Below are 23,139 nucleotides of genomic sequence, written 5' to 3'. Positions count from 1 at the left end.
CTCCCCCCTCTAATTGCCACCCCTCTCACTCACTGTCCAGCTCCTTTGCCTTTCTCCCTCCATACAGGACCTTCCTCTGCAGAGCCCAGCTTGCCCCAAACGTTGTGGTACCCATCTCTTCATCTCCCTCCTCTGGTGTCCCCGCACTGGCGATGATATGAGCACAGGAGATCCTGGCGAAGGAACCCCCATCGGCCCCTTGCTCTTGCAGCTGGATCTTGACCATGGGGGATGGGGCCCCTACTCCACAGCCCTTATTCAGCACCCCCCCAGCCTTGAGGCTCTCATAGGCAGGGGGTTTCTTGAGCCCAGCTGCTGCAGCTGGGTAAGTCCAAAGGGGAGTCAGGGAGCCCGCAGTTGGGTCCGGAAGGCTGTGGGGAGGGGCGAGGCACCCTCGGTGGTGGAGGACCCCAGCTGTTGCCCCCACGGCCCCGCTATGGGGGCTGGACTTCCCTGGCACGGGAGGCCTCGAGCTGGTGCACAGCAGCCCATGGAGGACTGAGATCTCCTTCTCCGTCTTTGGTTCCCCAGCACCCAGGGGTGGGCCCACTGGCAGGACAGAGTGTGTGGTCACCTTGACTGCCGAGTACACCATGGTGTAAGACACAGCCTTGTCCTTGGGGGGGCCAGGGAGCAAGGCAGCCGGGGTGGAGGGGGCTGCCGGCACCCCCACCACCTTGGGGCAGATCATGCTGTGGGAGTTGGGGAGCTCCCGCTCACCCCGGGGCTGACCAGAGCCCTGGGGTGGCAGCGGTGTTGAGTGGCTCCGGGCCCTGCCCGATGGTCCCAGCAGCAGCAGGTTGGCAGCAGGAGGCAGAGGCGGTGGGGGAGGCGTCTCTCGCTCCCGTGCAGGCACTTGGGGAGCTAGGGTCGAGCCAGCTGGCTCCTTGGAGTGGCAGAGGACCGGAAGCCTTGATACCCCATCGCCAGGGGTTCGGGAAGCAGACTTGGCTTGGGGGAAGGCCAGGAGTGGAGGGCGGTGCTGAAGGAGGTTGGGGAAAGGCGGGGGGATTTCACAAGGGGTGGTCTTGGTGGGTGTCCCATCCCTATCCCTCCGGCTCGGAAGGGCTGAAGCTGGACGGCGGTGGGTGTGGGGTTGAAGGATATGAGGCTGGTGCGGGGGGGATGTTGCTGTCAGTACCAGGGCCCCATTGGCCCGGCCTTCCCCTGCCTCCTCGGGCAGTGGGTACTTCATTTCCTCATATATGGCTTCACTCTCTTCAGAGTCTGAGTCGGGACCAGCTGGAGGGGTTGGGCCTCCACCCCCAAGAGGGGGCCCAGTCCGACACCCTCCATTTCTTCCTCCTCCCCTGAAGACATCCCCCACCATCTCAATGTATACGGGCTCTTCTTCCTGGGCACCCACATCAAGGTCCCCAGCTACACGTGACCCCCGGCTGAGGCGCTGGAGGGGCAAGTTTCCCCCTCGAGACGAGGGGGCTGGGGAACAGGACTCATCGAAGGAGACAGAAAGCTGGGTGTTGGGACTTCGCCTGGGTTTCTGTGGAGGAACCTTCCGGCTGGATTCTCGACTTTCTGGGGTCGGCTTCTGTGAGCCTGGACAAGTTGGAAAAAAGAAAATAAAGGGGGGGGGGCGGGTTTCCTTAGTGAGGGACAGCAACCGGGGGACTCCTTCTGACCTCTGGACCTATCCGGAAGGACACAGCTACCTCTTCATTTTATCTCACCCCTTAACTTGTACGTTTGCAGGTTTGTTTTCACTCAATCAGCCCTCCATTCTTCTAAAAACTCCCCAGAATCTGTTAACTCCCACCTCAAATTGTCTCCCACCCTCATGGTCCTCCTCCAAGGCCACCCCTTTCCCAATCAATAATGGACTTCTCCGGGAACTTCCCCTGACCTTGAATAGTACATCTTAGGCCCACCCTCTGAGAGTAAAACCTTCCATTGCCTTGGTTCTTCCCTGAATGAACCCTCCCCTGGCAGGCCTCTTCTGGCCTAGAATGGATCCTCCCAGCTCCCAGCTCCACCTGAGGAGGGGTGAGGGGTACCGCACCTGTTTTCTTGCTGGAGGGCATCTCTGCCCCCGACCCTGCCATGCTGAGCTTGGTGCTGGGGTGTCTCCGTGGTTTCGCTGGGGGTCTTCGGGCACTGCTGTCCTCCATGAGACCCCCACCGCCATCTACAGGCCCACCCCCTCCACTGTCCATACTGCCCACAGAGTGGCAGGAAAGCGAACGTGGGGCCATGGCGCTGCGGCAGGGGTGGGGCGTGTGCTCCTGGGAGGCGGGCATCGTCATGAAACCCATCCTGAGGGAGCGGCGCAGCGAGGCGATGTCCCGCACTCGGACCCCAGGCCCTGAGCTGGTCCCAGGCCCCGCCGGGCCTGCAGGACCCACCTCCTTACTGGAGCTGGGGAGAGAAGATCCAAGATGAAAACTCCAACGTAAGAGGTGTGTTCCACCATATGCCTCCCAAGGAGGAGAGCAGGAGACTGGGGTGGGAACAATGGGAAGCTTGAAGGTCCAAAGCTTGAAGGGGGCTTTAGGCCGAACCCCTGGGCTTTACTAAAAGGCTAAGAAATCAAGGCAGATATAGAAGGCTGGGTAGGTCTGTATGCAGAGAGGAGTCCCTGGGTCTCATGCCAGGCATCTCCAGTATCTGCACATATACAGGTGTAGAAATGCAAGCCCACTAGCACCACCCTCTAGACAGATAGCCACAACTGCTGCCCCAGCTCTGATCCTCTGCCCACTCTCATACTGGCCTCTGGTCTCCCCTCATGGCTATCTGCTGTGGCAGAAGCCCCTATACACTACCCCTCCTCCACTCTCGGGGGTCTGTAACTCAGCTGCACCCCCATAACAGTCACCCCCACCCCGATCCTTTCATCCCTCTACCCGGTGCCACTTCCATACCCACCCCGCACAGTGTCCACACGGCCCGGCGAGCACTGTCCTCTCTCTGTCCCCCTTCCTGGCTCACCCCCATTCCCTTTCGCTGTCCCTGCACTGCTATGTGAATGAAGGAGGGGGCGGCTGGCAAGGAAGAAAGGAAAACTGCTGTGGGGTGGGCTCTCATTAAGGCCCTGTCTACTAGCCCTTCATTAGGGAGAGATCGCTGCAGTGATAGCTCTGATTAATCTAATTAACAACAAGAATTAAACTCCACAGTTGCAAGGAGGAAGAAGCAAGCAGCAGGGAGGTGGCTCTGACTCAGGCTCCAAGAGGAGCGCAGTCAATGGGAATGAAGAGGAGAAGGGACAGAGACAGGAGAGGTCAGACCCAGGGTCCGTGGAGGGCAGCTGGGAAGATGGGGGGGGGAGGGTTCCTCTGTCCTGACTCATCTGCACAGCCCAACCTGCAAGTCCCTCCACAAATAATCCTGACACTTGGTCCCTTATCTAGCACAGCCGAGGAGACTGGGAGGGGACCACATGGGCCTTTTCTGATGCTTCCTCCAAGCACTAAACTCCCTGGATCCTACGAGGGCAGCAGGGTCTGCCCCTTCCAAGGTCAGGCATCAGGAGACTTGGAAGTCAGCCCCAAATTGACAGAGAGAAGACCACAAGTCAGAGGTAAGTCAGGAAGGCAGGACTCCTGCCTCTGGGGGTAGGGAGAGAAGATAGGTGCCTCGGAGCCAAACACCTTCTAGAGCAGGACTGGGATGAGCCATGTGTCATTTCAACAACTCTGGGCTGAGCCAGGACTCCAAGACCAGGCAGACTCAGTGATGACAAGACGATGGAGAGCTAGGAAGGGGAGAGGCTGAGCTGGGACAAGCAGGGGGCAATCCTGGACCCGCAACCTCACCTCCTTTTGGCCTCCTCCTCCTTATGTTGCTTCCACTCCAGCTTGGTTTTTCGGTAGAGGAGGTTCATGTCGTGGGGCAGGAGGTGGGGGCTGGAGGACCCTGCTCAGTGCCACCAGGCCCGGGGGATGGCCCTCCCTGGGTCCCGGATCCACTTGGTAGGGGCAGGTAGAGAAAAGAAAGATATGAGGTGGGGGGCCAGGAATGAATGAGGAGACAGAAAAAGGTAGAGATAACTTGGGTCATCAAAAAGAAGAAAATAAGACACACAAAATCCAACCCAGCCTCCAAGACTCACAGACAGACAGACAAGCAGGCAGGCAGGCACAGGGTTACCCACCCTGATAAAGGTGTTCAGAGACACACATACTTCAGAAAGACCTGGTTGACACAGATTTTCATCCCAATACAGCACAGGCAGGCCGCATACGCGGAGAACAACCGCGCAGTGACACACACCATATTCTGACAAACAAACCTCGGGGAGTCACAGACTCAGATCTCCACACGGAGGACTGGCACAGGTAAACACTAACCTAGGAACAGACAGACACAAACACCCACAGACACACCCACAGACACACAGACATCCAGACACACACAGATCTGCTACACCGAACCGGACACATCTACAGACAAATTGTTGTGCCCACGGCCTATTTGCGTACACTGCACCCCACTAAAGAAGAGGGAGACAGACTCCCAGCCCCTCTTGGGCCCCAAGGTTTGGGAGGATGTGCTGAGGGGAGGGTGGGAATGCTGAAGGAAGGGTAGGGGGCATTTTAGTTGGGCATCTGAAATACCAACCACCCAGCCATTCAGTTCCATTCCCAGCAGTCCTCCTCCAGTCCTTTGGGGCCTGGGCCTCTCCGTCCACCCCTATTCCAGCTCCCTGGCCCCTCAGCAGTGGTCTCCACCACACTCTCTCACTGCTGGTTCAAATCACCTTCTTCCTCCTCCAAGATTTTGCAGGCTCCCGAATTTCCCTCTTCCGGTCCCGTCCCTCAATCCCACACCAGGGTCTCCAGGACCCTAAACTACCCCTGAGCTGCGGCCTCCATACCTGCTTTGGCCTCCCTTCCCCCAAAACACCCGCTCCTTTTCGTCTTCAGCCTCACTTCTCTCCCAGGAGCCCCTCCTCACTGCCGTCCTCCCCTTCCCCAGTTTATTCCAGACTTGGCCCGTTTCATCCCCCTCTCCATCCTAGGGCCCCAGGTTCCCAAGCACCCCTCCCCTTCTCCTTGTCTAGCTACCCCGGGTTTCTTCGCCTCGCGCCCTGCCAATCCTCCCTGCCCCTTGTCCCCCTACCCCACCTCCCCGCACCAAGCCTCCCCAATTTCTACATCACCGTACCTGGCCTGCCGGGCGCCGGCCCCCCCATGCCGGGCTCCGCCCGGAGCAGGAGGAGGGAGGAGGACAGACAGAGAAGAGACCAGGGGGAGCAGCGCCGGGCCCTGCCGCAGAGACAGCCCCGCCTCCGGGTCCGCCCCCAGACCCGCCCCCGGCCCCAAACCCACCCTTCCACGCCCTCCAAGGACGGAGCGGGAGCGGCTGTGCGGCTTTGCGCCGCGCCGTGAGGCTTGGGTGGGAACCTCGGGGGTCGTGGGGAGAGGTTCGGAGATCGGTCCTGGGGCGCTCAGGGTCAGGCGCTAGCTCGCCCCAGCCTCAGGAAGTCCGCTCCTCGCCCCCTGCCCAGCCAGGCCGCGCTTGCCGCTGGCTCCTAGGCCTTGATGGAGCGGCGCACGACGCGCAGCGGCGCCCCCCAGCGGTTGCTCGGAGGCCGCACCCACGCGCGTACCCTGTGCGCTCGGCGTCGGACCCGGGCCGAGGCTGCGGCTGTGGGGCCCGGGGTGCAGTGAGGCGGAGAGGCCGACAGGGAGGTAGCTTACCGACGGAGGGGCTCACCGAGTCGGAGCCGTTCATTCCGCACTTCTGCCCAGCAGGGGGCGTGCCCACTGGGTCGCGACGCCTCTTCCCTCTGGTCCCTAGGTGTGGGGGATTCCTAGGAGTTGGCTTGCTGGGTATTGGGTCTCCTGCTGCGGAAGCCTCCCGGGGGGCCTAGACCCTGCTTCCCCGCCTGGGCTCAGGCTCCCGCCCATCAGCGGTCCAAGTCAGCTGTCCCATAACCTTTGACCCTGCTGGGCACCGCCCGCTAAGTCCAGAGCGCACCAGTGTTGGCCCCTGATTGCGACCACCCCGGGCCATGGCTCGGGTGCGGGCGTGGCTGCTTGCTGAAGGTCGCTACTTCGGCCCCTCCCCTTCAATCATCTCTACTCCCTGAGAAATTCTTCCTCGGAAATCCCTTAGGCTTTTCTTAGGGTAAATTAACTGTTTTACCATTAACTGGATCTGTGACCTTGGGAGACAGCGCAACCTCTCTCAGAAGTCTTAGCGGCTACCTGCCTTAGTATGTAATTTGGGGTGGGGTGTTCATTAGAATAATGGCTGCAAAAAGGCTTCACACTTTAAGGGCTTTTGTAAATGCCCCCAGGAGAGATAACACATTAAAGTGTTATTGTTGTTAAGTGCCTTTCCGACTCAACCTCTGCTGTGTGAGGTTTCCGAGAGACTATACATGTTTTTGGGAGCCGAAAGACTCCTCTTTGTCCCGCACAGCGGATGGTGGGCTTTGCTCTCCAGTGCTCATCATACACAACCATCGTGCTCCCCTAAAATTGAATTGTTGTTAAGTGCCGTCAAGTCGGTTCTGACCCATAGCAATCCAGTATAAGGTCTCCAGGGAGCGGCGGGTGGGCTTGAACCACAGACCTTGCAATTCAAAGTGACCTTTGGGCCCAGCGCATGATTCTGCAATGCCACACCAGGACTACAAAGTTGTATTACTCATTTCCTATTTACACCTTGATGACTCATGTTGTTGTTGTTAAGGGCCATCCAGTCTATTCTGAGGACTCATGTTGTTCTTATGTGCCGTGGAGTTGGTTCTGACTCATAGCGACCCTGTACAGGGTTTCCGAGCTCATAGCGAGCCTATATAGAGTTTCCAAGGAGAGGCTGATGAGTTTGAACCGCTGACCTTGCAGTCCAGTGCTTATCCTACAGCGCCACACCAGGACTCCAAAATAAGGTGTGTAGGGGATTAATAGTAACTTCCTCATACAGTTACTATGGAAGCTAAAGAAGGTATGATTAGTAACATCCAGAGCAGCATCTTACATTTTATTAGGCACTTGTTGGGTACCAGGCACCCAATACTGTGCTGGTGTGTTCCTTCCGAGTAGTCTGTGGGTCTGTAGACCAATGGGTACACTTGCCCACAAGTAAGGGAATCCCTGGCCTCCCTGCAAACTCCTCCTCTCTTTCCGCCCGCGATAGCCCCTCCTCCGAGGAAGAGCTGGGCTAGGGCCCAGCAGGTGTGGGGTTAAGGAAGTCTGTTTGGGGCCCCCAGGATCAGCAGCAGCAACTGCTAGAGCCGGACGGCAGTGGCAGGCCTGGCTCCAGGCCAGTTGGCCGGGAGCCCCAGAAGAGAGGGAGGAGGAAGAGGGGAAGGAGGAGAGGAGCCGTCAGCAGGCCCGAGGAGGCAGGACTTCCTGGTGTGGGGGTTGTCAACAGCCCAGAAAGAGAAAGACAGAGACCGACAGAGAGGAGCTAAGGAGCAGAAATAGAAGCAGCGTGGCCACGCGGAAGGACACTCCGGCCACCCACTCGCCGAGACCTTCGAGGCCGGCTGCCCCAGGAGCAGGCTGTCCATCCGGAGGTGTGGCGGGCGAGCCGCCCCCTCCCACTTTGGTCGGGAGACCCTTGGGGCTACAGAGGCCGCGCCTAGGCGCCACCGTGGATGTTCCTGCTTTTCTAGAGAGCAAACTTTCCCCTGAGATGTCTTGTGGGATGAGGTGCGACCCCCGAAGAGGATTGGGGAGTCTCTGATCACCGCCGGTGGCCCGCGCTGCCGGGGCTGGAGGCCCCAGGAGACAGACAGCCCGACGTCTTAGGCGCGGGACCCCCAGCTCGGCCTGCGAGGTAGGGATCGGGGCGGGGCGGGGCCTGCTCGGCGGCCCCAGTACCGGGGTTGTGGGAGTTGGGGTCGCGGGCCTGGAGACCAAGCGGACAAGTTGCTTCACCTCTTGTCACCTAGGTCCCGGAACCCTTGCCCTAGGCGTCTGGGTCCTGTGTGTTGGAATCCCAGGCAAGGAGTGCCAAATTTGGGGGCACATCTGGCTCTTCCCGCGCCGCCCGCCCGCTGCGATCGCGGTCCCCTGCGCGCGGTCTCTGTCGTGTCTGCCTGCCTCTTTGTCTCTGGGTCTCTGATGATTTCCCCTTCCTCCCTATATCCTGTTCCCCAGAGAGGAAGCCCCAGAGGTGGCCTGCCCATGGCTCGCTCGCTGTCTCACACAGACACACTCACTCACTCACACTCTCTCTCTCTTTCCAGTTTGCAAATTCAGCTTTGGCGTTCGACAGCGACGGCAGCAGGAAAAACCTGCCCCTTTCTCCTGTCCCTATCCTGTTTTCCTCAGCCAGGCACCCCCAGTTCCCCAAGACGACCCTCCTGCCATGTCGGACCCAGATGTTCCCAGGGGCCCTGATGCCCCCGCTATGTGGCCCCCCTGTTCCAGGGGCGCTTGAGTCTTTTCGAGAACCCTCCGCTGCCCCCGCCCACTTCGGCCCAGTCCTGAGCCCCAGGGACTATGAGTGGGGGCAAGAAGAAGAGTAGTTTCCAAATCACCAGCGTCACCACGGACTATGAGGGCCCAGGGAGCCCAGGAGGTGCAGAGCCCCCGACCCCGTCACCCCCTGCCAGGCCCCCACCTCGTCTGCCCAACGGGGAGCCCAACCCTGAGCCAGGGGGCAGGGGCACCCCTCGAAATGGCTCCCCGCCGCCTGGGGCCCCCGCCTGCCGTTTCCGGGTGGTGAAGCTGCCTCATGGCCTGGGAGAGCCTTATCGCCGCGGTCGGTGGACATGTGTGGATGTTTACGAGAGAGACCTGGAGCCCCCTAGTTTTGGCCGACTCCTGGAGGGAATTCGAGGGGCCTCTGGTGGTACTGGGGGCAGGTCATTAGATTCCAGGTTGGAGGTGGCCAGCTTGGGCCTGGGCACCCCTGTCCCACAGTCAGGCCTGTCTCAGGTCCCCACCTCCTGGCTCCGTCCGCCCCCCTCCTCACCTGGACCTCAGGCCCGCTCCTTCACCGGGGGACTGGGCCAGATGGTGGTACCTGGCAAGGCTAAGGTGGAGACGCCTCCTCTCTCGGCCTCCCCACCCCAGCAGCGCCCCCAAGAGCCTGGGACCCGGGATAGCGAGGGCACAACCTGGGCCTCCACACCCCTGCCTTCCCTGAGGGTGGACGTGGAGGCTAGCAACACCGCAGCAGCAACTCCTCCGCTATCCCGAAGGAAAGATGGTGCTCTGCAGCTGAGGATGGATTTGATGGCTCCAGAGGAGACAGGGCAGGTAAGAGCGGGTCCCAGGGTAAGAGAGACACTGTGACATTGCCCATCTATCTCAGCCTGGGCCTTATCTCCATTCTAGGCCTCCTGCCTCCCTCCTCCCCTCCCCACTCCATGATTGTGTGTCTGTCTGTCTGCTCAGTAGCCTCTCCTTTCTGTTCCTGCCCTATCACTTTGAAGTCCACTTGGTAGTCTTCTTGGCACTTTTGTTTTCTCTCAGGTTCCCTGTGTTCTGTATCTTTTCTCTATCTCTTTGGTCTTTCATTTGTTGCCGTTGTCCCTCATTTCTATCATTCCAGTCCCAACTTTCCATCTCTCTGTGGCCTCCTTACTTTGACCTTCACCTTTTGTCTTGGTCTCACTCTGTCCTAGTCAAGAGTCTTGGGTGGAGGCCCCAGCAGGGATGGGTAGCGAGACCTCTGAGAGAAGAGCTGCCAAGGTTTTGAGGGGGTGAGGGCACAAGGTGGCATTCTATTATTAAGCCTTTCTTTTCCATGCCCACCCTGTCCAGAATGTGGGGTCTTCTGCCTTCCCCACTAGCTCCCCACCCCCCCATCTGAGCCCTATTCTCACCTTTAAACCAAGCCAACTTTCTCTTCCTGAAGAATTGAGTTAGGGGTTGCATATTACAGGAATAGGGGCCTTGCTGGTTTCCTCTTTCCACCCCCACCTCCCTAGATCTCTCCAAGGGGTAGCCACCCTGGAGTGGGAAAGGTGGGAAGCAGCTGAGCAAAGAGTTAAATCATCTACTCTTTTTTGCTTCCTGTCTCCAAAAGAGGAACAAGTATGTGTGTATGTGTGGGGAGTGGGGGCAGAATGCTTGGGTCCCTGGGGGTGGGGTGGGTAGCTAGGGATGTGGAGGTTGGATGCTTCATCCTGGAGGAGAAAATAACACCTTGGGTTGCAAGCGTGAAGATGAGAACTTGTCCCCCTTCCTGGCCTTGGGCACAAACCACAGGATAAAAATAACCTGAGACTGGATGTCTGGGCCTTGTCAGGACCGGTCAGGACCGGCTCCCCCCACCCCATCCTGGCCTCAAGCTTACATCCCCCCTTACTTTTCTTGTGCTCTTCTGTTCAGCTCCTACCCCAGGGGAGCAGATGTACTTTCCTTCACTCGGTCCTGTCCCCAGAATTGTTTCTTCCAAAGCAAACCCCTTCTGCCCCCAGTCTCAGCTTTCTCTCCTGTTAAGCCATGCTTGAGCTTCCCTTGGGCCCTCAGACCCTGTCCCCGCTTTCTGAAGTGGCCCAGCCCCCATGTCCTGATGCTTTCCTGTTGGACTGTGAGACTGTTTCCTAGGTTAGTGTCAAGTCTTTTTTTCTACAGTCCCCTCGTTCCTCTTCTCAATCACTTGTCCCTAACAGAGGTGGGAAGGGGGGAGGAGGGCCAGGGGCAGCACCTAGGTTCCCTTCCTCTGCTCTGCCCCTCTAACCACCCTGGACTCTCTGTTCTTGGCTTTTCCGAGAAGCTAGGGCCTCCCAGGGCCTCACAGAGGCGGCTTGTTCCTGTCGCCCCCGCCCTTTTGTAGCCGCCCCCAGTGCCTGTTGGGCTATGTAGGTCCACACCCAGACTCCGCCTCTCCTCATCTCCAAAACCACCTCCTCCCCTTCCCCCCCTCTGCCCCCCACACCCTGGCAGGGAGCAGCAAAACTTCACCTGGATCCTGAGGAGTTTAAGGGGAGAGGCTGGAATAGTGGGGATGGAAGACCAGCTTTTGAGGATTCATTCATTGTGCAAACAGCTCCTGAACCAATTAGAAGCCCTGGCCCACTGAAGCCCACGTTCTCTAGCAAGGGAAACGCAGTAACTCCTTGAATTTTAGATAATATTAAGGGCTGTTAAAACATACAACAGTTCAGTGGACTAGTGAAGGCAGGGGGAAATGTCTCTGAGGAAGTGACGTTGAGCCTTAATTTCGATGTCAGGCAACAAAAGGCTCTCTGATTAATCTCTAATGATTAGGGGTCCTGGCTCGCCTGAAGGAGGGGCACCCTTCTCTGATAACTGATGAACACCCATCCAGAAGTCACCACTCCAGTTCTCAGGATGGACAGCCTTGTTTTGAGTCACTGCCCAATGCCTTGACCCAGAGCTGGAGGAGAGGGCCAGCAGAGGCCGGACTCCTGGGTCCTTGGGAGAGAGGGAGGGAGGAAGACAAGGCCAGTTGTCAGGTGTCTGCTTTCTTTCTTTCAATGTGACAGCTCCTATCTCTCTGCTTCTAGGTACACCCATTTGACTCCCACCCCAGCTCCCCCGCCCTCTACTTCTTCCCTGATGCCAGTCTGGTTCACAAGTCTCCGGACCCCTTTGGAGCCGCAGCAGCCCAGAGCCTCAGCCTGGCCCGCTCCATGCTGGCCATCAGTGGCCACCTGGACAGTGATGATGATAGGTAGGTGGCTTCACGTGGTGGGGGACTTGCTGTTAGGCTCCCCAGCCAGCACCTAGGGTTGTTGTTGTTGTTAAGTGCTGTTGAGTCGATTCCGACCCATAGCGACCCTGTATAGTGTTTCCAAGGAGCAGCTGGTGAGCTTGAACCACCAACCTTACAGTGCAAACCACTTTGAAGTCTGACACCTTAGCCCACAGCGCCACGCCAGGACTCTCCTAGTGTGTTCTTTTCCCCAAGTGGAGCTTGGAGAGGACTCTTTCAAAGAGAAGACTGGCTTGGGCATAACCACTGGCTTTGTTGATTTGGGACCTACTCCCTTTCTGTGGAGAGAGCTGGCTGGGACTGCCTGGCTTAGGACTGTCAAATCATAGACTTTTTAGAGTTTGAAGGGAGTCATTGTTATCAAATTCCAGAGCTGCTGCAGATTTAGACATCATCTGGCCAACCCTAAGAATATACGGGCAAATGTGCTGGTATCGACACTAAGGGAATCAGTTTCCTCCCAGTTACCACCTCCTTCTCCCTCTCCATTGGGGGGTGGGTGGGAATGGAGCCCCTGCCTATAGAGTGAACTGCTTACAGTCTCTATTGATCCCAGGATTTCCATTGCAAGAAAGGGTTTCCCTGAGATTTTGTTCCTAGTGGCTGTGGCCGGTAGGCAGCGCTAGGAACAGCAAGGGGGGAGTTGTAGAGAAGACGGCTGTGTTGGAGCAGGAAAGGACTTGGAGAGCTGGCCAGGTTGTACTTTGGTGGGGAGAATGGCCTGTTTGATTGCAGGGTGGGCAGGACTTCCTGTTTTGTGGGCCAGGTTTAAACATATCAGCAAACTGAAAAAGGGAGGTCCGGCAGCTTGGCTGCTCCTTTTTTGCTTAAGGGCTGATAGGAATCTGGGAGAAGCACTGGTGAACGACCACTTTTATTTTGGAGTGAGGAGTGGGACTTCCTGTTTGAGACCTGCGAGGGGGTGGGACTTCCTGTTTGGAAGGCTTGAAGGGGTGGGACTTAGCCAGTGAGTGGGTGGTGAGGGACCTGTTCCCCACCCCACCCCCAGAATCAGAGACTGTCTACCACACACAAAAAAGGATCTGAGACATTAGAGGGGCAGGGACAAGAAAGGACAGAGAATGGGGTGGTCAGGAGACAGTAGGATGGAGGGCAAGGGGGCTGGGGCTGGCTTTGTGAGGACAAAGCCAAGCAGGGCTAGGCAGCTTCTGGATCCCAGCGCTCAGGAATGTCTGAGGTGTAAGGTCGGCCAGGCCTGGCGTCACCTGCCCCTCTCACGGCTATTCTCAGCTCTTCCCACCCTCTCCCCCTCCTAGTTGGGAGGTTCCCTGGCAAGAGGGCTCCTGTCCCTCCCCCACCCTGTTGATTTCCTAGCCCAACCTTCTGCTTTCTGGTCTTAGAGGAGTCTCTCGCTCCAGAGGCGTCCTCAGCCCTCTTCTTTTGGTTTCTCCCCTCCCTCCCGCTGTTCCCACCTCCTCCACACACCCCAGTCTGACCGGTCCGGCTCCCAGTCTCTACTTTTCCCTGCTCTCAGCTCTAGGGTTCCCCTGCTCAGACCTGGCCCAGCCCCTCCTGCCTCACCCTGCTGGACCAGTGGGTTTGGATTGTCCTCCCACCCCCTAGGAATGGAACCTGTAGACCCTTCCTCATTCCTCAAGGGGTCTGGAGCTGACTATTGAGCACTGGTCCAAATGGCATGGAAACTCCCTTTTGAGAGGAAGGTGGGTCGGGTGTGAAGTGCCTGGGTCTCACATGGGGAGTTGAGGGTGCCTGCTCAAGCCCAGACTGTATAATTGGGCATGGAAGAAGAGCCATGCCTTCACAGACTGCTCACCTGATCCTGGGTTGCAAGAACTCTCCTGGCCCCTAGCAGATGGGTGGCACTTGGTAAAGGTCTGAATAAATGGGAGTTGGGATGGAGTGGGTGGCTGGATAACCCATAGACATTATAGGAAATGGATACCTGGACCTTTTAGGTGAGGGGCAGGAGGAACATATATCCTTAGGAATTGGGTGTCACAGCCTGTGAACATGTTGGCTGTTGTCCGGGAGGCTGATGGTCTGAGTACACCAGGGGCTCCTTAGAAGAAGCCTATGAGCTGCTTCTGAACAAGCTTCTTCTGAACAATCCACCATTGAAATTCCTATGGAGCATAGAAGGTGGCTGTGAATTAAAATCAACGTGATGATCACTGGGGCAGGTGCTTTCAGTCAGGTGCTACTGCTCATCACATCTTAGAAGCAATCCCATGATCCCCCTTTCCAGATGAAGAAACTGAGATGCAGAGAAGGAAGATTTTAGAAATGTATCTAAGGTCACCCAGTTAGCAAGTAGCAGGACTGGAAATGGGAGCCCAGGTCTGATCCATAGCCATGTCTCTCCACTCTTCTTCTAAAATGCCTGTGACTCACTAGGAGAAGGAGAAGGGGAGGCAACACAAGATGAGCCAACTGACTCCAGGATGTCCTTTCTGTCCAGGACAGAGACAGGACGGACCGCTCTCCCAAGTGGGACAAATAGCCCACCCTCTTCCCTGCCTGGCCCCACCCCAAAGGCACCGTAGATCCGGGAGGGAGTGGACAGGGCAGCCACATGCCACTTTGTTGGCCTCAGGCCCAGCCCCTGGGGGCTCCTTAGAACACCGCCAGCGAGCAGGGCTGGCCCCGTCCCCTGTCCCCAGGATCAGAACCCCCTACCTCTCTCAAAGGTTCTGTTGCTTCATCTAATTTTCATTTTGAGGGGGTTTCATTTGACCTTTAAAGAGGCAGGTCAGCCTTGAGTACTGCCCTTGCCCTAGCACGGAAGAGTCCTACAGGGCCATGGACAGGGAACAACTGTATGGGACAGCCACCACTCACCTTTGTGGTCACAGTCGTGAGAGTTTTCTAAAACATGGCAGTAAGTGTCTTGGAGAAGGAGGCATTTTGTTCTGTGCAATTGCCTACCTTTGGGGAGTGGCTTGTAAGGCCTGTCTAAGAACTCCAGTAGTGCCCACCATCCCTAACTCAGGGGTACTCAAAAGAGGCCTGGTCCCTTGAAGCATTCATGTTCCAGTGTGATAGTGAAAAAGTGCCTTCAGAAATTCTTAAATGCTAGGCAAACAGGAGATGGTTACCTGTCAGCCACCAAATGTTGATAGTTGTATTATTCCTTGCTTCTGGCAAGGATGACCAAGTTACTTGTTGTCTCTGCTTTGACTGTGTCCCTCCTGGGTCTCTGTTTGTGTACATGGTGGGACAGTCTTATGGATTGAAATAGTTTGAAAACGACTTTGACTCTCCAGTTTGCTGACTTGTCCTCCACTCTGAAATGCATATTCTCCTTCACCAGTCCTGAAGTGGCAGGGTCCTCCTCCCACCCAGTCCATCCTGCTGTCTCAGGTCTGGGTTACTCCTGGCCCCCACCTGCTAGCGCCTTCTGCTCCCAGAGCCTGGGCGGGAAATGGAAAATCCCCAGCTCCCTTGTACTCCCTTTTGGCTGCAGGGCCTCCTGCAAGGGTCACCTTGAATCAAGTGCTGATCCCCCAACAGGGAAGCTGTCAGCCAGGAAGGAGGATTTGACAAGGGAGCACAAGGGGACACAGCATGTTGGGGGGCCTATTCCTAGAGGGGTGAGGCTAGAGAACAGGATTCTCTAGTACTGTGGGTCCACGGAGGGTGAAGAGGGGGCGGGGGAAGGGTGTGAGCCAAGAGATGACAGTGCTAGGGAAGGGAATCATGGAGAATGGGGCTGGGCCCAAAGTTCTGTGAAGGCCCTCGGGCCACACCTAAGTCGACTTGAGGGAGAGCCAGGTTCTAGGACTGGGGGCCCTGAGTCAGGCAGGCTTGAGTCGACCTCTGGTGGCCACTCAGCAAATAGCAGCTACAACTGGCTCCTTCCTGCGTGGCTTCCCCCTCCTTGTCTTGTGAAGTACCATCCAGCTGGTTCCTGCTCAGGGAAACCCTATATAGGGTTTCTAGGGAGCAGCTGGTGAATTTGAACCGCTGACCTTGCGATTCAAACCAACCTTGCAGTCCTGTGCTTATCCTGCAGGTTTCCAAGGTGGGTTTGAATCGCTAACCTTGCAGTTAGCTATAACACTACATCAGAACTTCCCTTTCCTGTTGTTTAGTTCCGACTCATATTGACCATGCAAAGGGTTTCCAAGGAGTGGCTGGTGGATTTGAACCGCCAACCTTGCAGTTCAAACCTTGAGGTTCAAACCAACCTTGCAGTCCAGTGCTTATCCTACAGCGCCACACCAGTCTTCTTCCTACTGCTCTTGAATCCCTGCTTCCTCCAAAACCTCACAGCTGGCTTACGGCTGTCATTGGTTTGTAGGCCTCTGGTTTCTATTTCTGTTGTCATGGTAACCTTTCTCATTCTCCCTCACCTCCACAGACTTTGTGTTAGGTGGGGGAATATTCGGAGTGTTCATAAGCCCTTCCATCATCCCCTCCACTGCCTTTCCCACACCCCAGCTGAGAAGCCTGTGTAGTGTTAGTCCGCAGGGGCAGGCTGGGGTCAGAGGTCTCCTAGGGCCACGCTCTCCCTCATGCTCGCACCCCGCCCACACTCTTGTCTCACAGCCCCTCCCTGGACCCACCAGCTGACTTCCCTCAGCTGGCCCCCTCCACTCTACTCTGGGACTGGCGCCAGGGTGAGAAGGGGACACTGGGAATTCCCGCCCACCATGGAACTGGCGGGAGGGGGTCCCCGTGTCCCTGAGGAGCCAATAGCAGCCAGGCCTGGCCCTGGGGGCTGGTGTATATCTTTCAGACCAGCGCCCCCAACGCCCTATCTCCTCTCTGCCTGCCTGGCACCAGCCCGGCCCCGCTCTGCCTGGGGGGCTCTGAGCTCCCCAGGCATTCCTTCTGACACAGCCCTCCTGTCTTTGGGTGGCCTAAGGACCTTTTCCCCTCGGGGATGGCCCAGTCGGGAGTCTCTGTGAAGTCCTTGGTGTCATCTTATGAGACCCGAGTGGTGGGCATGGCTCCGGGGCCACCCCGTAAAAGGGGTTGTGTCTCCTCTCCTTGCTCCCCTCGGGGAGCATCTCCCATCCGAGGGGCATCTGGACCCCCACCCCACTGGGGCCTCGGGGGGGCTGTGCAGCGGTCCTCACCCCGCCAGGGGTTGGACAAAACTCTCCTCTCCCTGATTCTCTGCTGGTATGGGTGCTGGTATGGGTAGGAGTGTGGGCAGGGGGCTGCAGCAAAGCGGGGCTCGGGGGAGACCAGTGCCTGGGAAGCACTTGGTAAACAGGCAGGGGACTAAAGAGTCCTGGCCTGGCACCTGTCCCTCCTCTTCATCTTTTACCTCCCTGTGTCTTTCCAGTGGTTCTGGAAGCCTGGTTGGCATTGACAACAAGATCGAACAAGCCATGGTAAGAGAAGGCATTTTGGTCTGTGGATTTTCAGGCACCTGCCCTCTTTATAGTCCCTCTGCCCCATACCTGCTCTCTTTGTTACCAGAGAACTACTAACAGCTCTTCAACCTGCTCCCAGCTGGACTCCATTTGGTCCTCTGGGCCTTCTGTCTGCACCTGAACCCTTGACATCCCTGGCTCCCCAGCCCAACCCTGGAGCCAGACTGTTTCTGTCCCTGACTCCTTGCCCTCCTGCATTCTCCTTGCTTGGCTTCTTCCCCAGTGAACTGGGGAGCAGAAGTCTCATACCTAGCCCTCAAAGCACCAGGCAGGGGATGTGGTTGGGGTTGATGTTGTCTATCCCTGGGCCCCCAGGACTTGGTGAAGTCCCACCTCATGTTTGCTGTCCGGGAAGAAGTGGAGGTACTGAAGGAACAGATCCGGGAGCTGGCCGAACGGAATGCCGCGCTGGAGCAAGAGAACGCGCTGCTGCGTGCCCTGGCCAGCCCCGAGCAGCTGGCCCAGCTGCCCTCCTCAGGAGTCCCGAGGCTAGGGCCCCACGCACCTAATGGGCCCTCCATCTGAGCAGCCTCCCTTCCCTCACAATGTGCCTTTGGGGGCTGCCACGGCTGCTGGGCCTTGTACCAGCTGCCTGCCCCCTCCTCCTATGCAGCTTTAATGCCTCCTGATCCTTGGGATGGGAGTTCAAGGCTTGGAATCGGCCTGTCCCCCAACCCTACCTGCATCTTCCCATAGTCCCCCGGGGTCTGGGCTAGGGTGTCTGCAGGCCTTGTTGGATGGAGTGTTAGATGGCACCCTCCTCCATAAGGGATCTCAGCCTTTCCCTTCCCTGTCCCTGGATGTGAGTTTGGGTACTCCCTCCAGTAGGAGGTGGTTTGGGGGTTGTTGGAGGCTTCCTGGCTGACACCCACTGCCCACCTTGTTCCTGAGCAGCTCCAGTGTCTTGGCGCAGGGGAGGGAGTATGTATGCACAGTATCTGGAAGATCTGGGATTCAGGTTGTTATTAACATAATAATTATAATTAAAAAATCTGAGGAAACTTGAATTTGGGAGCTGGCATCTCTTTGCTTGTGTCATCAAGACTGGTTCCCCACGAAGGAGAAAAGACAAAGACGGAGGCTTTCAGCTCCCCCAGAGAGCTTGTCCTGATTGGGGAGGTTTCTGGTGGCTGGTGGAGACTGAGATGCAGACACTGGGAAGGGACAGGCAAGGAGAGGCAGAGGAGTGTGTGTGGGGGGGATTGGTTTGCCCACGTGCTGGGGGTTGTGGAGGGAAACAATGAGGCCTTTGGTGACTGTGCAGGATCCACCCCCAGCTTCCCAGAGAGTTCCCTCTGCCGGCTGGATCCGGGTAGCTGCTTGGGGGCGGGGCAAGGGACCCTGAATGGGCCCCTTGTCTCAGGGCTGGGTGTGGGCCAGACTCCCTGGGCACACGGTGCCCTTGCCAGGCCTGACTGGCTGCCTCAGCTTCCATCCTCAGCTGGCTGAGGACTGGCCCTGTGGGGGAGCAGGCCCCTCCCTGGAGGGTCTAGGCTTCATCCAGTTCCAGGACCTCCCTGCTCCTCCTTGCCTAGGTGGCAGTACAAGCAGGTAGGAAGAAGGACCCCACCTAGTGGTGAAAGGGAGGAAACAGCAGCTTCGGCTTCAGAAGGACTTGGAAAACACAGGAGCCCAGGCTGGATGGAAGGGGAGCAAAGCTGGGCCCCTAGAGAGAGACCTGGCTTGACCTATAGTTCCCTTGATTCATCATCTGAAACAGCTGCTTTGGCGTTTTGACTCTCAGGTCCCTACTGTGAAGGGCTCTAGTGAGAATTGTTTAAGTGCAACAGAGTAGTTTCTGACTCATAGTGACCTTGTATATCATTTCCAAGGAGCAGCTGGTGAGTTTGAACTGCTGACCTTGTGGTTCAAACCGACCTTGTAGTCCTGTGCGTATCCTAGGGTGCTACACCAGGATTCCTAGTGAGGGTTACCTGATTGAATGAATATATGGAAACTGCAAGTAACACATTCAAAGTCAGTTTCCTTTCCCTTCCCTGCATCTGGAGAAAGAAGAGCCCAGAGCATAAAGGGTTGGCTTCCTGGGTCCTGGGAGGGCCTTGGGGGTTGGGGTCTAGGTCAGACAGGCTCTCACAATGGACTAGAACTCTCCCTCACTCTAGGTTCTCATCCACTTTGACTCCTCTCCCTGTTCCAGGGAGGGGAGGAAAGGCCTAGAATGAGTTGTTGGGGGCAGTTCTTTCCCCAGATTTTCTATGTCTTTGCTCACTGCTGTGCTCTTCAGTTCCTATAAGACCTCTTAGGTGGTGGCTACTGACTTGTAGTCTAGCCCCCACCTGGACCAATTCCTGGCTTTGGCCCCTACTTTGGCAACATCTTATTAGGAGAGATGGCTGTGGTCGTGAAGTTCTTCCGGTGGATTTGGCGAAAGATTTCTTGCTGGGTGAGTTTCAGAGACTCCCTCATCCTCATGACGTGCTGGGTTGGAAGGTTGAACCTCCTCCCCCTGGCCGTCTTCCTGTAGCCTAGTAAGGCAGAAAGACGGGGGGTGGGGTGTGGGGTGGGGAATGGACATAGATAGTTGGGGAGGATGTTGAGGGGAAAGAGGCCATGAGACTCTCCCCACCTCCAGGTCTCTTTCTGTCTGTCTGTCTATCTTGGTAGCTGATACCTCTGCTCATCATATTTTGATTCTTAGATTTTGTCCTGGAAAAACAGAACTAAGTTAACCATCATGGAACACCCTGACTCCAGGAAACATGTGTTGAAAAGGATGGAGAAGCCCCCCAAAATGATGGAGCCTTTCAAGATGGTTGAGACCCCCAAAGAAGTCAAACACCTGAAGATGGACGAGCTCATCTTAGATGAGTGTCCCAATGTGGATGACTTCCTTCAGATGGAGAAGATAGATAACCCCCCCAGGGTCTCTGAGCCCTTCATGTTGGCCAAGACAACAGATGGAATGGAGGTGGGCCATAGGGGCCGGTCCCTCCTGCGACTGCCCCAGACGGCTGTCCGGTCTATGTCCACGCTAATGGCTTCAGCTCTGCAGACCGGATGGCAAATGTGCTCCTGGAAGGTCAGCACCATCCCCCTTGTTCCCAATAGTTCCCTTTCCCAATCTTAAAGGACTCATTCCTCCCTCCATTCACTTGTTCAATTGTTTCCTGTGCCAAGCACTGAGCCAGGCACCAAGGATACAACAGCGAACAAGAGTTACCCAATCTTAGGGACCTACAGCTTAAGATAAGCTAAGACCCCTGTGGCAGGCGGACACAGGAGGCACATGGGGCTGTGGGATCCCAGAGATAGAGGGGCATCTTGTCCAGACCTGGAAAGTCAGGGAAGAGGGGGTAGAGCTGAGAGCTGAGGAAGAAGGGGAAGGGAAGTGGGGTGGGGGTGGGAGGAGCTGTTTGTGAAAAGGGGGAAAGCAGGAGTGTATGTGGGTATGTAGGGGCTGGCAGGGTTGAGAAGAAGGCAGAGGCTGGTAGAGGGGCAGTGTGTGCTGGTGGCCCTACATGTATGGATTGGAGTGAAAGCAATTCTGGATACAAGAGCAGCTTGTACATGGCAGGGTGAGTAGGCCAAGTGATGGAGTTTGTGCTTAGTCCTAAAAGCAATGGGAGCCCTTGAAAACATTTGAGTAGAAGAGTGAATAATCAGATTTTGATTTAGAAAGCTTACCTGTACTCCTATATTATTGGTTGTTGTTGTTGTTAAGTGCCGTCGAGTCGGTTCCGACCCATAGCGACCCTGTACAGGGTTTCCGAGGGTGGGAAGGTAAAATGGTGCCACCACTCTGAAGAACAGTTTGGTAATTTCTTATAAAATGAAACATGTAACTACCATACCATATAACATACCATATAACTACCATACCATGACAACCATACCATATAACTACCATATGATAAACACTGGACTGTGAACCACAAAGTCCACAGTTCAATCCCACCAACCACTCCGTGGGAGAAAGATGAGACTTTCTGTTGCCTCGAAGATTTGAAGCCTCAAAATCCCTACCCGGGTCACCATGAGTCAGAACTGACTCGGCAGCACTTAACAACCATACGATTGAGCAATTGTGCTCTTTGGGCATTTATCTCAGATAAATGCAAATTTATGTTTACACAAAAATCTGTGCACAAATATTCTTAGTAGCTTTATTTGTAATAGCCAAAAAACAATTCAAATGTCCCTCAAGATGGTCAATGGGTATACAGTTAAAACTCTGGTACATCTATACCTTGGAGTACTTCTCAGCAATAGAAAGGACCAATTCATACATGCAACAACATAGATGAATCCTGAGGGGGATTACAATCCCAAAAGATTACATACTATGTTGTTGCTAAGTACAGTGGAGTCGGTTCCAACTCATAGTGACCCTGCACAGGGTTTCCGAGGCTGCAAATACAATTCTATGTATATAACATTCCTGAAATGTCAAAGCTCTAGAAACGTGAACAGGGGATGGGGTGATGGGTAGAATACTATGACCGTGTGTCTTAGCTGTTGTAGTTGGATACACGAACCTTCACATCATAAAAGTGCGGAGGATTAAACCCATACACACAAATGAATACAAGTAAAACTCCGAAATCTGAATAACAAAATGGATTATACTAATATCAGTGTCCTAACTGATATTGTGCTATAGTTTTGCAAGATTTTACTATTGGTGAAAATAATACAAAATCTCTATCATATTTCTTACAAGAGCATATGAATCTATAATTATCTCAAAATAAATACTTTAAATGTCTAGGTCACTACTAGATCAACTTAGTTTGGTCTTGATAAAGTATTATTGCATTAAGTAAATAAATTAGAAACAAAACCCCAAAATTTCCCAGGTTGCCCTCTGGAAGGGGATCAAAAGAGGACAAGAGGAGAGGCAGGAAGATCCCCTGGAGACTGTTTCAGTCCAGGCAAAGAGCATAATCAAGTAGCACAGATAATGATGGATCCGAACAATGTTTTGGAGGTAGAAGTGATGGACTGGGTGCTTGATTAGATGGGAGTGATAGGTGGGGGAGGAGGAGAAACAGAGTCAGGATATACTAGAGTCATTCTTAGGTGGAAGAATGAAGTGGGAAGAGCAGACTTGGGGGAGAGAAGCTAAGTAGTTCAGGGCACTGGGACAAGATAACTTGAGATGCTGGAAGGACTTCTATGTGGAGATGTCCTAGAACCCAAGGAGAGAGGTGGTGGTGTTGGTGTCATTCTCTCCATTTCAACACCTTCTCCATAATTCCTGAGCAGGGACACAAAGATGGGTGTTCCTGTTTTCCCGGAGCTTGCATTCTAGTGGAGGAAGCAAACAGTTCCATGGAACAAATAGTGCATGGGATGTGGCATGATAAGAAAGCAAGAAATCTGTTCTACTTGATGCTGCTCTTAGCTTGAACTGAAACAGTCTCCACCTAATGCAGGCCAATAAGGCTTCTTGGAGAACGTAGCCGCACTTGATGGAGGCGGTGGAACCAGACAGGCCTTCTGCTGTTTATCTGTAGGTTATTCTACCCCGTGGTTTCTTCCCAGACTAAGCTACTTACACATACACCCTATCATCTCTCCTCTTTATAGTCATCTGTGAGTTCTACCTCAGTTACCTCCCAAATGAGGACCGGGTCCCCTCTGGAATCACCGGAAGCTGAGATGCTGCGGGAAGTGTACCTGGTGCTGTGGGCTATTCGGAAACAACTGAGACAACTGGCCCGCAGACAAGAGAGGCGGAGACGACACCACACCCGGACCCACTCAGGCCCCCAATCTGAACTAATTCAGGGCCTGAAGCAGGATACCCGAAGCCCCCTCTAGGGGCCATTCCCAGGTTTTCAGAAAGCTCCCACCTCACGTTCACAGGGGAGGTTGATAGGGAGGGATCAGGACAGCAAGACAGGAGATGTGGGTGAGGATCTTTTTTTTTTTTAATGTCTCCTCATGTTGAGAGCCCAATGCCAGGCCTGGGTCCCACATACTTCCCTTCATTCCACTTACTCAATTTGTAAAGAATTATCAAAATACTGGAAAATAAATCCCAGATATTTCTGAGTAGATCTAGAGTGTGTTTATGGATGGCCGGAGGCATTAAGGGTCAGCAAATGGCACTGGGAGGGACACCTGAGGTGGAAACCCAACTCTGTGGGAGGAACCTGTGACAGGTTCCAGTTGTGGGCCTTCACTCACTTCTTTAGGT

The 23,139-nt window shown here is 55.4% G+C and overlaps 3 protein-coding genes across 3 annotated transcripts in view; 2 read left to right on the top strand and 1 right to left on the bottom strand.

Annotated features, from left to right (window-relative positions):
- Positions 1-5,198, bottom strand: part of NYAP1 (neuronal tyrosine-phosphorylated phosphoinositide-3-kinase adaptor 1) — a 17,528-nt gene extending 12,330 nt beyond the window's left edge. Inside the window, exons 1-4 of the mRNA XM_006859632.1 lie at positions 5,125-5,198; positions 3,774-3,925; positions 2,018-2,373; positions 34-1,557 (exon numbers count right to left, since the gene is read on the bottom strand). Coding sequence (XP_006859694.1) covers positions 34-1,557; positions 2,018-2,373; positions 3,774-3,841 — 1,948 coding nt within the window. The 5' untranslated portion in view covers positions 3,842-3,925; positions 5,125-5,198. The remainder of the gene's footprint in view (positions 1-33; positions 1,558-2,017; positions 2,374-3,773; positions 3,926-5,124) is intronic.
- A 3,222-nt stretch (positions 5,199-8,420) lies between these two features.
- Positions 8,421-17,501, top strand: TSC22D4 (TSC22 domain family, member 4). The gene is made up of 4 exons (XM_006859631.1): positions 8,421-9,182; positions 11,402-11,568; positions 16,886-16,934; positions 17,292-17,501. Exons 1-4 carry the CDS (start codon positions 8,421-8,423, stop codon positions 17,499-17,501), a joined length of 1,188 nt encoding a protein of 395 aa, XP_006859693.1.
- Positions 17,502-19,326: 1,825 nt separating this feature from the next.
- Positions 19,327-22,760, top strand: LOC102830057 (chromosome unknown open reading frame, human C7orf61). Its single transcript, XM_006859630.1, has 4 exons — positions 19,327-19,380; positions 19,636-19,767; positions 19,834-20,016; positions 22,527-22,760. Exons 1-4 carry the CDS (start codon positions 19,327-19,329, stop codon positions 22,758-22,760), a joined length of 603 nt encoding a protein of 200 aa, XP_006859692.1.
- Positions 22,761-23,139: the final 379 nt, after the last annotated feature.

The sequence above is a fragment of the Chrysochloris asiatica genome, unplaced genomic scaffold, assembly GCF_000296735.1.
Source record: "Chrysochloris asiatica unplaced genomic scaffold, ChrAsi1.0 scaffold00034, whole genome shotgun sequence".
Taxonomy (NCBI): Eukaryota; Metazoa; Chordata; class Mammalia; order Afrosoricida; family Chrysochloridae; genus Chrysochloris; species Chrysochloris asiatica.
Note: the sequence above shows the minus strand (reverse complement) of the source record. Positions and strands in the feature narration are given on the sequence as shown.

Bases quoted from the DNA above. Each gene is read 5' to 3' on its own strand.
- TSC22D4 (XM_006859631.1), top strand. From the start codon at position 8,421: ATGAGTGGGGGCAAGAAGAAGAGTAGTTTCCAAATCACCAGCGTCACC. The intron at 9,183-11,401 runs GTAAGAGCGGGT...CTCTGCTTCTAG, and splicing joins CTCCAGAGGAGACAGGGCAG to GTACACCCATTTGACTCCCA. The intron at 11,569-16,885 runs GTAGGTGGCTTC...GTGTCTTTCCAG, and splicing joins CTGGACAGTGATGATGATAG to TGGTTCTGGAAGCCTGGTTG.
- LOC102830057 (XM_006859630.1), top strand. From the start codon at position 19,327: ATGGCTGTGGTCGTGAAGTTCTTCCGGTGGATTTGGCGAAAGATTTCT. The intron at 19,768-19,833 runs GTCAAACACCTG...GACTTCCTTCAG, and splicing joins TGGTTGAGACCCCCAAAGAA to ATGGAGAAGATAGATAACCC. The intron at 20,017-22,526 runs GTCAGCACCATC...TCCTCTTTATAG, and splicing joins GGCAAATGTGCTCCTGGAAG to TCATCTGTGAGTTCTACCTC.